The 13,116-nt window shown below is 37.2% G+C and overlaps 2 protein-coding genes across 2 annotated transcripts; one reads left to right on the forward strand and one right to left on the reverse strand.

Annotated features, from left to right (window-relative positions):
- The first annotated feature begins 6,713 nt into the window (after nt 1-6,713).
- On the forward strand, nt 6,714-9,097 carry LOC117636028 (zinc-finger homeodomain protein 6-like). The gene is made up of 2 exons (XM_034370454.1): nt 6,714-7,114; nt 7,232-9,097. Exon 2 carries the CDS (start codon nt 7,620-7,622, stop codon nt 8,598-8,600), a length of 981 nt encoding a protein of 326 aa, XP_034226345.1. The 5' UTR covers nt 6,714-7,114; nt 7,232-7,619; the 3' UTR covers nt 8,601-9,097.
- Nucleotides 9,098-9,658: 561 nt separating this feature from the next.
- Nucleotides 9,659-12,755, reverse strand: LOC117634611 (embryonic protein DC-8). Its single transcript, XM_034368787.1, has 3 exons — nt 12,347-12,755; nt 11,215-11,330; nt 9,659-11,070 (listed from the first exon to the last, which is right to left on the reverse strand). Exons 1-3 carry the CDS (start codon nt 12,541-12,543, stop codon nt 9,872-9,874), a joined length of 1,512 nt encoding a protein of 503 aa, XP_034224678.1. The 5' UTR covers nt 12,544-12,755; the 3' UTR covers nt 9,659-9,871.
- Between the last annotated feature and the right edge of the window lie 361 nt (nt 12,756-13,116).

Genomic DNA, 13,116 nt, shown 5'->3' on the forward strand with positions numbered 1-13,116 from the left:
ACCATTCTACCATCTTAATCATATGGCCAGGGATTGGAGTTTTGAGTTCCTCGATTTTGTTGTCTGGATATAACAGATCTTTTTTGGGCTTGAGCTCTTGAGTCGTTTGTTTTTTTGGTGAAAAACTCTCGAGTCTTTATTGAACCCCAGTTATCTTCTATCTGGATTCTGAGTTGTCGCAGTGCTTAACAGATTCTGAGTTGTAGTTCTTTAATTTGGTTGTCTTCTTATGACTTGTTTTTATTTTTATTTTTTTGGGCTGAGCTCTGGAATGAAACCACAACCTCACTTGTGTTGCAAAATCAGAGCTAGTCATAACTTATAAGTTTAAACATCTTACCAGAGGAGATTGTTGTAAATGACACCAAAACACTTAGACCCCAACCCAAGCAAATAACATTGAAAGCAAAACAAGGATATCAAGCTGTTGAAACGTGTAAAGCTCATTTTTAATGTATTCGGTACGGTACGGTACAGTACCGAATATCTCCTCATCCCAAATGAAATGGTATGAAATCAGTATGGTACGGTATGGTTAGTGTACGATTTCGGTATTTCGGTATTTCGGTATTAGATGCCCACCCCTATTATGAAGCACGGATATGCCAATTTAACTCCGTATCCCGTATCTGATACAATATGCGTACGATACGCTCCGATAAACTTCGGATACATATCGGAGTCAACAGACACGGGTATCCGGCTTTTCAGATAAGTGGGAGTAGGAATCTTGAGAATAACCTGTGTGTTTACAGCTCACTTGTACATAAAGTATATACAGAAACTCTCATTGGTTGTAGGATGAAGGAGATTTGATCCTGATTGAGTTGTAATTGCTGGAGGATTTGCGTGGATTTGATCCTTGAGTGAAATGAATGTTATTTAAAATATGTTTTGAATTATATATATTTTTATTGCTATATATTAAATTATTAATATATATTTTTAATTCTTCTATCCATGATGTATCGTATCCTAGTTTTTAGAGATTTGCCTTCTCGTCGTGTCGTATTGCCGTGTCTATATCCGTATCCATGCTACATAGTAGGGAACCAAATATTCTGTTTATGACACTTGAGGAAACTTGCTAGTCCTTGAAGAATGATTGATATCGTCGATACATCGTAAAGATTCTAGTTCATATCCGATACTGACTTCAGTTTTGCAATTGAATCCTTGCGTTGCTTCCTATGTTTCGGATAGAGTTTCGGGTGGCTTTGCTTTTGATGGTTTGATGGTGCCCTTAATCTTATCGGATTGAGTAATAGATTGATTAGGATCATGCATATCTGCTTACCACTACATGCTTGCAGAGTGAAGGAATCTTATTAAAGGCAGAAAACCATGCAGACAAAGGCACATAGCCGAAAGCACACATTCGATCATTCTCGGAAAATTAAAAAAGGCACACAGAAGTTCTATGGTGAGGGTGATGTATGGACTATAGATGTGGACTTTCATATTAATCGATTTCTCTAAATAGTAATTTCACTTAAGTTTAATGAAATGATCTTATAGCTATTAGTTAATATGAAGGTCCACATGAGAAGTCCATATATGATACCCTCATTATAGAATTTTGCGGATAATTTTTGTCTGATCTTCTCAAAGGTGTAACCGCGTATTTTGTTGTGTATAGTTTTAGAATTCTGGCAGTTTGGCCCTATCCTCCAACCTGTATGTGAAGCTGGACGTAATGTAAGATGCGACTTTGATGATCTATAAAATAAATGCCAGAGTGTAAGCACAAGTCAGTAGTCAATGTTCAACTATATATGCTAGGAGGGATTCTTTTTAGAAGACAAAAGAATAGACATGACAGCAGTATATAATCATTATTTTGCTAGGTTTACATTCAAATCGCCGTTATGCTAAGAGCATCTCGAAAGGAGATGTAAAATACTAAATATTAAATTTAAATTTGATGGTTGATGTGATAATTTGACATCTTACACAGCTTTACACTCCACTCGATATGTCAAATTAAATTATTATTTTATTACATTTTAGTATTGATTTATTTTTAATTAAAAATAAAATAAAATAAATAAAATAAAATATTAATTTGACATCTTGCTTTTGGGATGTCAAAAATAACATCTCAACCTCTGATCTTCATTCCACATCAGCTTTGACACATTTGTTGAAGTGATGTGAGATATTATTTTTAATTGTTAAATATCCATGAGACATCTCCAATGCTAAACGTCAAATCTTATACCTAAATTCTTATATTGGGCCCTAAAAGTGCTGGTGGGCGCTTAGTTTTTTCCCTCCAAATGCACTAGGCTTGTAAGCAGATCTGATTTGGCTTGCATTCAAATTCGAATCAATTTATTAATTCATATATGATAAACATTGGATTCAGATCGAATTGATTTCAATCTGTATTTGATTTGTTAAAGTGATGAATCATCAAATTTTGAATATATAGATTATCGAATCGAGAATCTCAATGTATCAATCTTACATTACTTATGTCAAATTCAGATCAAAATTGGATCCATCCACATCATTTAGGGTTTGAGTGAAATTCTGAGTATAGAGAATGGTAGGACCACTTAACAATTAGGGGGTGGTTAATAATGAGTATATAGTTGACCAATGCTCCACACCCCCTTGTTAACGTAAAGGAAAGGAAGAAAAATGAGAAAAGTAGAGAGTGGAGGTGATTGGTGGTGGCTTCGCACGCACCAGTCATGACCTTAACCACCAAAATACCAAACTAAATGCACCACACACTTTAAAACGTGCATGCGCAGAGTGATGTGACTCATTCAAATCCATAGATCCAAATGTTATAGATTTCCTTGTCTCAACTCAGACTAATTCCAAAGATTTTTGGAAAAAAATAAAAATAAAGAAGAAGAAGAAAATAAAGCCCTCTCTGCTCCATCCGTACAATTTGGCTCTCTTTATTCTTGGAACATTTGGTGTCCCATGTCCGTCCAAATTGCATAGGACCCCCCTCCCTGACCTCTCTCTCCAAATCCATAAAGCAGAGATGATAAGACGAATCAAATACACAACCTTTGTGTTTCTTGTCGTCTTTTTGGCTGTCAAGGTCTTATGTCGATGCATTTTGAATTTCCCGGAATTAGTATGTTTAGGGCTTTTTGTATTAGCAAGGTATTCGTAAGACGTATAACTTCAGTGATAGACCACTTATTTAGAAAACTCGGATTTCGGTCCTCACAACCTCACACCCTCTCTTTATATATTTTTAGTATTTGAAATAAACTGAAATACATGCCGTTGTTGGATCAAGAATATTGACAGTTACTAGTATTTTCTTTACCAAACAGTGGAAAAGGAAAATGCAACTGAGGCTTCAGCATATGTGGTCCTCAACCTGATCATAAAGAAGTAGAAGTACCCATTCTTTTATTTTTCCAGGCTCTGTTATTACCCATCTGTAATGTTATGTCACTTCAGAATCTGATTTTTTAAAGTGGGCTTGGAGCCTTGAAAACATCACAGAATTCATCACATTTTGGCTAATGTTATTAAAAGTTTCCCAAATTTGAGACAAATCCAACCAAGAAATTGGTTCATTAGGGGTGCTGATTATAAATATTAAAAAAAAAAAAAGGAAAAGGAAAAAGAAAAAAGTATTTTCTGGGTCATAAGTAAACTAAATTAGGCCCACGCTAACATCTTTATTATGACCTAGACAATGAAACCATAGACTAAGACCACGAACCCCTTTGGCTATTCAAAGACAACTACTGCCAACCCTGGCTTGGCCCCTCCCTCACCTGTGAAATGCCAGATTGAATAGAGCAAACAAAAGAAAAGTGCGACAGGGACACCTGGAACAGTCCCAAATTGATAAATAGAGCCACTTGGCTGGGTTTCTGCCACGTCTCCAAAATCCCAGCATTTAATTACTTGTGTGCATGCACTGATTAGGAAAGAAAAGCTTGTCTGATTAGTTTAATCACAGATCTTATTCCTTTAATTTAAACGAGGCTTAACTACTTGGAAATTGTTCCCTCAAGCACACCAAAAAAATGGTTTAGACAGATCAAGGAAGTTCACAAGATATTCTTGGAATATAAAACTCAGCCCTAATAAACCATTAGTTATCTCAAATATAGTAATTCAAATTAATAAGAATTGTATCAAACAAACATTGTGTCAGAGAGTGCAAAATTGGGTGCATGCAACTGGCCAGCCACACAACTTTACAAATCATGAATTGAATTCAATTCATTGAATTCTAAGTATGAAGAATTCATGTGTTTGTTTCACATTGAAAAATTAAAAAAGAAATAGAATTCACATAAAATTAGGAATTGAATTTTTGATTTTAGATGAATTCAAATCTTAGGTTAGAGGTTGTATTTTAATTTCTAGAGATCTAACCCATTAAGAATTCATCTTTTTTTACCTATTATATTCTCACATAATTTTACAAATTTTAAATTTGTCATCTACTTTAACACAGCAACGAAGATATTTTAGTAGTTAGCACAACACAAATTCCAGTTCCATATGGTTTAGTCAACAACTTCAATAAGAATCCAGAATCTAACCAACTTCAATAAAAATTCAGAATCTAACTCTCTTTAATTCATATGGTTCAATAAACAACTTTAATAGGAATTCAGAATTTAATTCTCTTTAACCCAACTCCTCCTCAATTCAATTCCTCCTAATCCGATTATGAATTAATAAACATGCCAAAAGACTTAATTATATTAGATGCTTGGATCGGATGTTAATCATGATAATCGATCTAGATTAATTTTTATTTATTTGAAGTCACAGATGTTGAATAGCGAACAAATGGGCAGCCGGTAGACTTTGAATATGGATAGGATTGCCTTTTGTCATACATTATCATTATTATTATTTTTTAATACAATCATTTTAATATCATTTTAAATGAAGTGTATGCCAAAATGGAAATTCAGCTAGATGTTTTATTTAATTATATATACAACCCATATGACCCAAAAGAAAAATTATATACACAACCCAAGACCTGCTTAGTGGAAACCTAACAAGTTTGTCTAATAGATTGAACACGGTGGTTGGTTGTACAATTTAAGAACTATCAAATTATTAGATGGTGATAATTAACATCTTAATTAAGACCCCAACATCATACTCTGTTATTTGTACTATGCATAAGAATGAAATGTGGATGAGGAATGCCCCTTACAAACAAAATTTAAAAGGTAATCCTAAAAGGGTCATATTTTCTAACCACATTAAGTAGCAAAGAAATCGGGGAATGAGAATTGAACATAATTTTCTTGCAAATAAATTTTTTAATACTACGCTAGAGGGTCACCATCTCCAAAAACTTAGTTATCAAGAAATGAACAATCGATCAGACTTACAATAATAAATACATGGATTACGACAATGTGTAGTTGCCTAAGGTGGTTGTAGAAATGTTATATTCTTTTTACAATGTGATGCATCGAGAATCAAAATTAACAAACCGACAAGGGTTTAGATTTGAGCAGATACACTGGATCTCACTCTTTGCTCATCTTGGCTTGAATATTCGTTGTACTACTTCTCTGAACGTCAAACACGTAATTTGAGTATGTCTTTCCAACTCTTGATCGCTTTCTCATCAAATTTTGGACAAATCGTCTTCTTAACAAATTTAGCATTTGAACAAAGTCTCGCCTTGTCCTACATCACCATTTTTCAAAGAATAGTACTGGTATACAATACCTTATGAACTGTGGCGTGGACTAGAAGGAAATAATGCGGGTCCTAAGGAAAAGAGGGGGGCCAAACCAAATAGCAAAGTGTTGAAAATGGGTTATTTCTTTAGACATGGGCTAAGACAACTAGTGTAGAAACAGTACCGCAAAACCAAGCACAATAGTGCAACACAATATGGATGTGTGAAGATGAAGTAAAAGGAGTGAAAGTGCCAATAATGGCAGCAAATACAGCATCAATTGCAATGGGAAAGAACGAAACTGCAGCAGGCGCACAAACACAACCTCTCTGACACACACACACTAACAAGACAAAATAAATGCTGTTATGTGGACCAGCATACCATTCTCTTTCACTTTAGCTTCCTCACACACCCACCCAAAAGAGAGAGGTGGAAAAAAGAGAAAAATAAAATCTTGCTCTCACCCCTTTATTTCTTCTTATTTTTAGAATAGTTGTCGCGCGCGCGTGAGTGATTCTAATCGTTAATGTAATTAGAAGTTAATGTAGAGTTTTACTTACATCAACGGCCGTTAATGTAATTAGAAGTTAGTGTAGAGTTCTACTTACATCAACGGTTGAGAATCAACCACACGCAAACCCACACTCATAAACAATTAGAAGTTGTTCATGCGTAGAGTCAAATGCTCTTAACCACTTGATAATGACATAGAAACTGTTTTTTTATTACCTTTAGATATACCCTCGGATTCTCTCGTTGTCTTTATCGTAAACCCTTGTTTTAAGGCCTGTTTAATTAGGAACTAACTGGGTTTTGCGTCTGAGAATCAATCTCAAACAGTTTAAGTCTTTAATCTGGGAAAAATTTGAGGAACATTGCAGGAAAGATTCCAGGCAAACAGAGTAACGTCAAATCTGACATATTTTCTTTTTCTTTTTCTTTTTCTCTCCTCTCTTTCTCTCTCTTTCTTTCTGTCTTACACATAAAACACATTAATTTTGGGGTGGTTTAGGGTTTCAGAGAGCAATAATTAGGAACTGGACCAGGGTTGCAGGGTGTGAGAGAGTACTAACGTGACCCTGTCGGCTCTTCTGCAAAATAAGAGGACTCTCTCTTACTCATTCATTCACTCACTCAGTGTAGTCATCACTCATTTTGAGTACAAAACAAACCACCTGCACCTTGCATCAATAGATTTTATGGGGTTGGATGGGTGGTAGGAAACACAAACCACTTTCTCAGTTGTTCTCAGAATACCCATCTATCTCTTTCTTGGCCTCTTCTTATCTCCCTCTCTCTCTCTCTCTTCCCTATACTTTGTCATAATCTTAGTTTTAGCTCTAATTATCTGAATACCCTCCTTCTTTAATCAAATGTCAGAACAAGCTTCTTACTTATGCTTCCAATGGTGGTGCAACTACAACAATATTTCTACCATTTTTACAGTCTAATTTCTGGGAGGTAAGATTTATTCAAGCTCTTGCTTGTAGGGCCCCCTCTTTTCTCTTTTCCTGTTTGAGTTCCAAGATTTGTTTTAAATTGTTTATGTGAGTTAATATTCAATCTTTTCTTCTTCAGCTACTCCATCAGTCCATCTCTCTCTCTCAAGTCATCCTCTCACCTCTTTGGAAATAGGGTTGAAATTAGTGAGATGGGTTGGTGGGTTTAGCACCCAAAATGTCAAAATCAGAATACAAAAAAGAAAAAAGAAAAAAGAAAAAAGAATAATCTTAGGTTAGTGATTATATCTTTGATTAAGTTTTCTCTTGGGTTAGATTAGAGGTAGAGTATGAATTAGAGTTGAGAAAATGACAAAAAGATCCATAGTTTGAGTTTGAGAGACAGATCATGCCATGATGAAGATAGTTAATGTAATCACACTCTCCATTATTATTTATTTTTATTAGAGAAAATAAAAAGGAGGCTGAGATCAAGGCCAGTATAATAGCTATAGATATCAGATTTAATGGAGGTGAGAGGCCAAGATAAGGTAATAGGGATGCCAACCACTCTGGGCTATAATCCCCCCAATAGGGACTCTTCTTCTCCAGCCCTACCCTCAACTGCTAACAACACAATCTTCATCAACCCTCTTCAAACCCTAGACCCCCATCCTTCTCCTCATCATCACCAGCCTCATCAATTGAATCTATCACCACACAAATCATCAAGAAGAGATTCTGAGCAAAACCCAGATCCAATCTCATCTCCAATTGTTGTCACCCCAAGTGCAACAACAACAACAGCAACATCAATTCCCGGTGGATCAAATTTCAAAGCACCACCAGCTCAACCACCACCACCACCACAGAAAGTTAGATATAGGGAATGCTTGAGAAACCACGCGGCCAGCAGCGGCGGCCACGTGCTCGATGGCTGCGGAGAATTCATGCCAAGTGGAGAGGAAGACATCCCAGAAGCACTAAAATGTGCAGCTTGTGAGTGCCATAGAAATTTCCACAGAAAAGAGATCGAAGGCGATCATTTGCCAAATAATTACTATGTTGTTAACCACCAAAAACACACCATTAGCCGTAGAGATTCAGAAACTAGAGTATTTCAACTCCCTCCACCCCCACTGCCTCCTGTTCATCATTCAGCTGTGGGGGGCCCAGTTCCCCCGATGATGATGGCGTTTGGAGGCGGTGGTGGGGGCGGAGGGGGGGCTGATGAGTCCTCGAGCGAGGATCTCAACATGAATAATTTGTTTCGGGCAACTTATGCGGCAGGCCAGCAGGCAGCGCGGTCAAAGAAGCGGTTTAGGACGAAGTTCAGTCAGGAGCAGAAGGAGAAGATGGTGGAGGTTGCTGAGAAGTTAGGGTGGAAGATCCAGAGGCATGATGAGCAAGAGGTGCAGAAGTTGTGTTCTGAAGTGGGTATAAAGAGGCAGGTGTTCAAGGTGTGGATGCACAATAATAAACAAGCCATGAAGAAGAAGCAAATGTAAGCCAAACTTCAATACATTGATTTGTGACTGGGAAAAGAGATCAATATAATCAGTGAATAATTAGATCAGATAATTTGTATGTGCACATAAATATATATATAGTCAAATATGTAGCTAGCTAGAGAGATAGGAGATAGCTAGAGAAAATCAAGCACGCTCTCCTTTTTTTCTTTGTTTTTTTGCTTCTTAATTTAACATAAACCTAGCTATTTGATGCTCATCTTCTTTCTCTGCGGTTTGTTTGTTTGGTTGCTTTCGAAAAAAAACATAAAATTGCAGAAAAAAACCAACAATTTTTTCTTGTGCTTGAATGTTTGGCATCGAGCTCTAGCATCGCATGCACCTTTTCTTTTGATTTCCAATCACTATGCTTGTGCTTTTTCACTAGGGTAAAAGATGTAAAAGGAAGAAAAAGGAAAGCAAAAGAGGAAATGAGATGTCAGCTTTTTTGTCGTGGTGTTATGTGATTTTCTCATATTATTGTTTCATTTCATGTATGATTTTCTTCTTCTAATTTTTCGCATCCAGTTCGTCTTCATGAATCATACATACCAGTGTGTCTTTGCATGCATTACAATATTTTCCTGTTTCAAAACATGTGTGTGTATATATATATATAGTTTTTCTTTTTTTGTGTTTATTAATTTGCAATTTGATGCAGAAACAAATTAAACAAATTAAGCAGGTCTTATTTTCAGTTTTTGGCGTTGCATATTCATTAATATCGTATGGGTGATCAGTCACGTCTGCTATATATTTTCAGACCAAGGCTACCTCTCCCATAATATATACGTACTCTAAATCCCCAGCAGATAATTTGTGCCGAACAATTATGTAGTATACAGATCGATTTGTAATTATTTTATTGGTAGGCTAGAAGGCTAGAAGGCTAGAAGGCTAGAAAGGGGACACGGCTTGGTCAAACCTCTGAGCAGGCCATATGCAGAATATTAATGATGAAGACAAACAAGAGTAGCTAGCACATGCATCAAAATCAGAGGCCTTGGCTTGGGCCATAGATTTACTAGAAATGAAATGACAAAGCGAGACTAGCTTAATTCAAGCAATTCTTGACCCGTATTCATAGAAAACAAGAAACATAGCAACATTGATATAAAGAAACAAAACTGTAAAACTGTAAGGGCAAACTAAGAGAAAACAAGAAACATACAGCAACATTGATCATAGAACTTACAGAGATTCCTAGCTACTCAAAAGAAACATAAACTCATCAAACATGGCTTCATGGAGCAAGCATGCAATCGGCCTCCTTATATCTCTGAACCAGCATTCCTCATGGTAGCGCCGAGATCTCCTGCAGCCTGCGAGGCACTCTCCTTTGCAGCCTCATAGTTATGCTTGGCATGTCCAGTCATGCAGTCCTTAGCTGACTTGTATGACTCCCCAACATTTTGTTTTGCTTCGTCGTATGAATTGGCTGCTCTTTCCGTCCCAGAATCAATTCCTCCCGCTACCATTTTTTTGGCATCGGAGGCCTTATTGGAGGCCATGTTCATTCTCTCCTTGGCTCCATCATAGGCATTGGCAGTTCTTTCTTTTCCGTATTCCATTGCGTGATGAGTGTTATCAGAAGCCGAACCCATAGCCCTATTCATTGTATTCTTTGCTCCATCATAGGCATTGGCTGCTCTGTCCATTCCAGAACCCATGGCCCCTCTCACCGTCTCTTTGGCGTCGTAGGCCTTATTGGATGCCATGTTCACTCCCTCCTTGGCTCCATCATAGGCATTGGCAGTTGTTTCTTTTCCATATTCCATTGCATCATATGCCTTATCAGAAGCCGAACCCGTAGCCCTATTCATTGTATTCTTCGCTTCATCATAGGTATTCGCCGCTCTGTCCTTTCCAGAACCAATTGCCCCTCTGGCTGCCTCTTTGGCATCGTAGGCCTTATCAGAGGCCATGTTCACTCCCTCCTTGGCTCCATCATAGGTATTGGCAGTTCTTTCTTTTCCATATTCCATTGCGTCATAAGCCTTATCGGAGGCCATGTTCACTCCCTCCTTGGCTCCATCATAGGCATTGCTACTTCTTTCTTTTCCATATTCCATTGCTTCATGAGCCTTATCAGAGGCCGAACCCATAGCCCTATTCATTGCATTCTTTGCTCCATCATAAGCATTCGCTGCTCTGTCCATTCCAGAACCCATTGCCCCTCTCACTGTCTCTTTGGCATTGTAGGCCTTATCCGAGGCCGTGTTCATTTTCTCCTTGGCTTCATCATAGGCACCCGCAGTTCTGTCTTTTCCATATTCCATTGCATCATAAGCCTTATCAGAAGCCGCGCCTGTAGCCCTATTCATTGTATTCTTTGCTTCATCGTAGGCATTTGCTGCTCTATCCATTCCAGAACCCATTGCCCTTGTCACGGTCTCTTTGGCATTGTCAACTGTATCAGTAGGCATCCTTATAGAGGGATCAAAGTTGTCATGAACAGAATCGGTGTCCGCTGCCATTTGGGAAATCAGAGAAGCATATGTTGAGAATACATAAAGTAAAACCCAGAAGCATGAAATCAAATACTTGTTTGAAGAACTAATTGACTTATTAATTACTTCATCTGTGAAAGAATAAGCTAGTAATAAATAATTACAAGATCCAAATGTGCTCGTTCTTAATCTTTCTGTAGCCACAGAGGCTGCATCCCCAGCTTTGTCCCCCATATTCTTAGCCTTCTCTTTTGCATTTTCCTGGCCGAATCCTAACCCCCTGAATGGCACCATCACACAATATAAATGAGCAAAAACCCTTAATTCTTAACACACGTACACAACTACTCGTTTAAGGATCAAACGCAAAAGCTTAAAACTCAAGTTGTTAGCAGAAAGACTCGGCCTAGATTGAAAACATTTAGCTCAACCAATGTAAAGACTAGTGCTTGGCATTTCCCTCACTTATGTGACATTTCCTTTTTGCTATTTGTTGGACTTTTCTTTTTCTTGTATAGGAGTTGCCTTGATCTCGGATATGGTTAGTTGCAAATAGGTTACATGAAAAAGAAATAGCCATATATATATATAAAGCAAAAGACAGAGAATAGTGAAACATTCAAAATACCAAAAAATGCCCTTGATTAATGCAAATATTAAGGATTAAAATTATTAATTAAATTAGGATAATATGGTAAATTCACACTTTTCCAAATTAAAATAAAAATAAAAATCAGATAATGGATCCAATTTTTATGGAATACAACTACCAATTATCTTTTTTAATTCTAAAATAAATTTTAAATTTTTTTGAAAAAGCCTTTCGCATGCGCTCCATTGTATTGACGAGCTCCACCTCTCTCTATTAGAGAGATGATACACAATGTGTTATAAAAATGTGGTATGCCTAGCATTACCCTATAATTAAAGCCAAATCAAATTGAAGCTTATGAAAAGAAAACTTGTATTTTATGTTTGGGTCCCCCCAACAAAAAATCCAGTCTCCGCCCTTGCTTCCCTCCATATTTCTTCATCCCTCATTTCTCACATATGCTTTCCCTTTACTCTCTAGGTTAAAAAGCTGAAAAAAATTACAAACTAAAAACGAAATCGCAATCAAACGGACCCTGATATAATACATCACATCACATCACATTTTTTTTTTTGTTTCCAAAATGAGCATGCATATATGAACAGTTACTAATAATTTACAAAAAAAATGCATGGTGAAGGGGAAGAAAGCAAAAGGTTGAAGGAAAAAAAAAAAACAGAGTGAATGATTTTGTAACAAATTACTCTGCGATTTTGCCGAAGGTACGATCAACCCACGAGTCGGTGTTTTCCTTGGCAGCTTTGAAGGTCTCGTGCGTTTTGTGCTGGGCTGTTCCAGCAGCCAAGTTCAGCGTCTCCTTCGCGTCCTGGCCCCAAGTCCCTGCAGACATAGCCAGCCACAACGCCAACAACAAAAACAAAAACACTCCTCTCTTCCCCATTTTTACAACTCAATATTTTTTGGGTTACAGAGAATGTGAAAAACCCAGTTGAGATTTGAGAAAATTAACAAGCACGGATGTATGGGACCATGAGATATTCGAACGTCTTATTATAAGCCTATGAGTACGAGGTGTTTGTATATATGCGCCACTGACTGCAAAACGTTTGCTTCTTCTGTTGTGAAAAATCGGAGAGATGTTTGGGCTTCAGACTGGTTTCTCAACGTGGCGCCTTTCGGGTCAACGTGGCAGTTATTCAGACCGTTATAGAAGGAGGCCATATCTGCCATCCCTCCACGTGTTGCTTGGTCAATGTGTTGGCCGCACTTCGCGTGCCTTAATTGTAATTTGCTTAGTCATATGACGATAAGAGGGGACAAATGTCTGAAAGAAATTATTTTAATGCGTCATAATTTTTTTTGGTTGGAAAATATATTGTACTTTTTTTTTTTGGTGGTGAAATAAAAGATATTGTATTAATATTAAAAAATGTGTCATGACAATTAAGAATAAGAGCAAAATTTAGTTAAAAGATTCGCGGCGTAAATACAATCAAAAGAGACGTGACACATT

The sequence above is a fragment of the Prunus dulcis genome, chromosome 7, assembly GCF_902201215.1.
Source record: "Prunus dulcis chromosome 7, ALMONDv2, whole genome shotgun sequence".
In the NCBI taxonomy this organism is placed as follows: Eukaryota; Viridiplantae; Streptophyta; class Magnoliopsida; order Rosales; family Rosaceae; genus Prunus; species Prunus dulcis.

Coding starts and splice junctions, on each gene's coding strand:
- LOC117634611 (XM_034368787.1), bottom strand. CDS start 12,543: ATGGGGAAGAGAGGAGTGTTTTTGTTTTTGTTGTTGGCGTTGTGGCTG. Junction 11,331..12,346: donor ACCTTCGGCAAAATCGCAGA/GTAATTTGTTAC, acceptor GGTGCCATTCAG/GGGGTTAGGATTCGGCCAGG. Junction 11,071..11,214: donor AACGAGCACATTTGGATCTT/GTAATTATTTAT, acceptor CCCAAATGGCAG/CGGACACCGATTCTGTTCAT.
- LOC117636028 (XM_034370454.1), top strand. CDS start 7,620: ATGGAGGTGAGAGGCCAAGATAAGGTAATAGGGATGCCAACCACTCTG.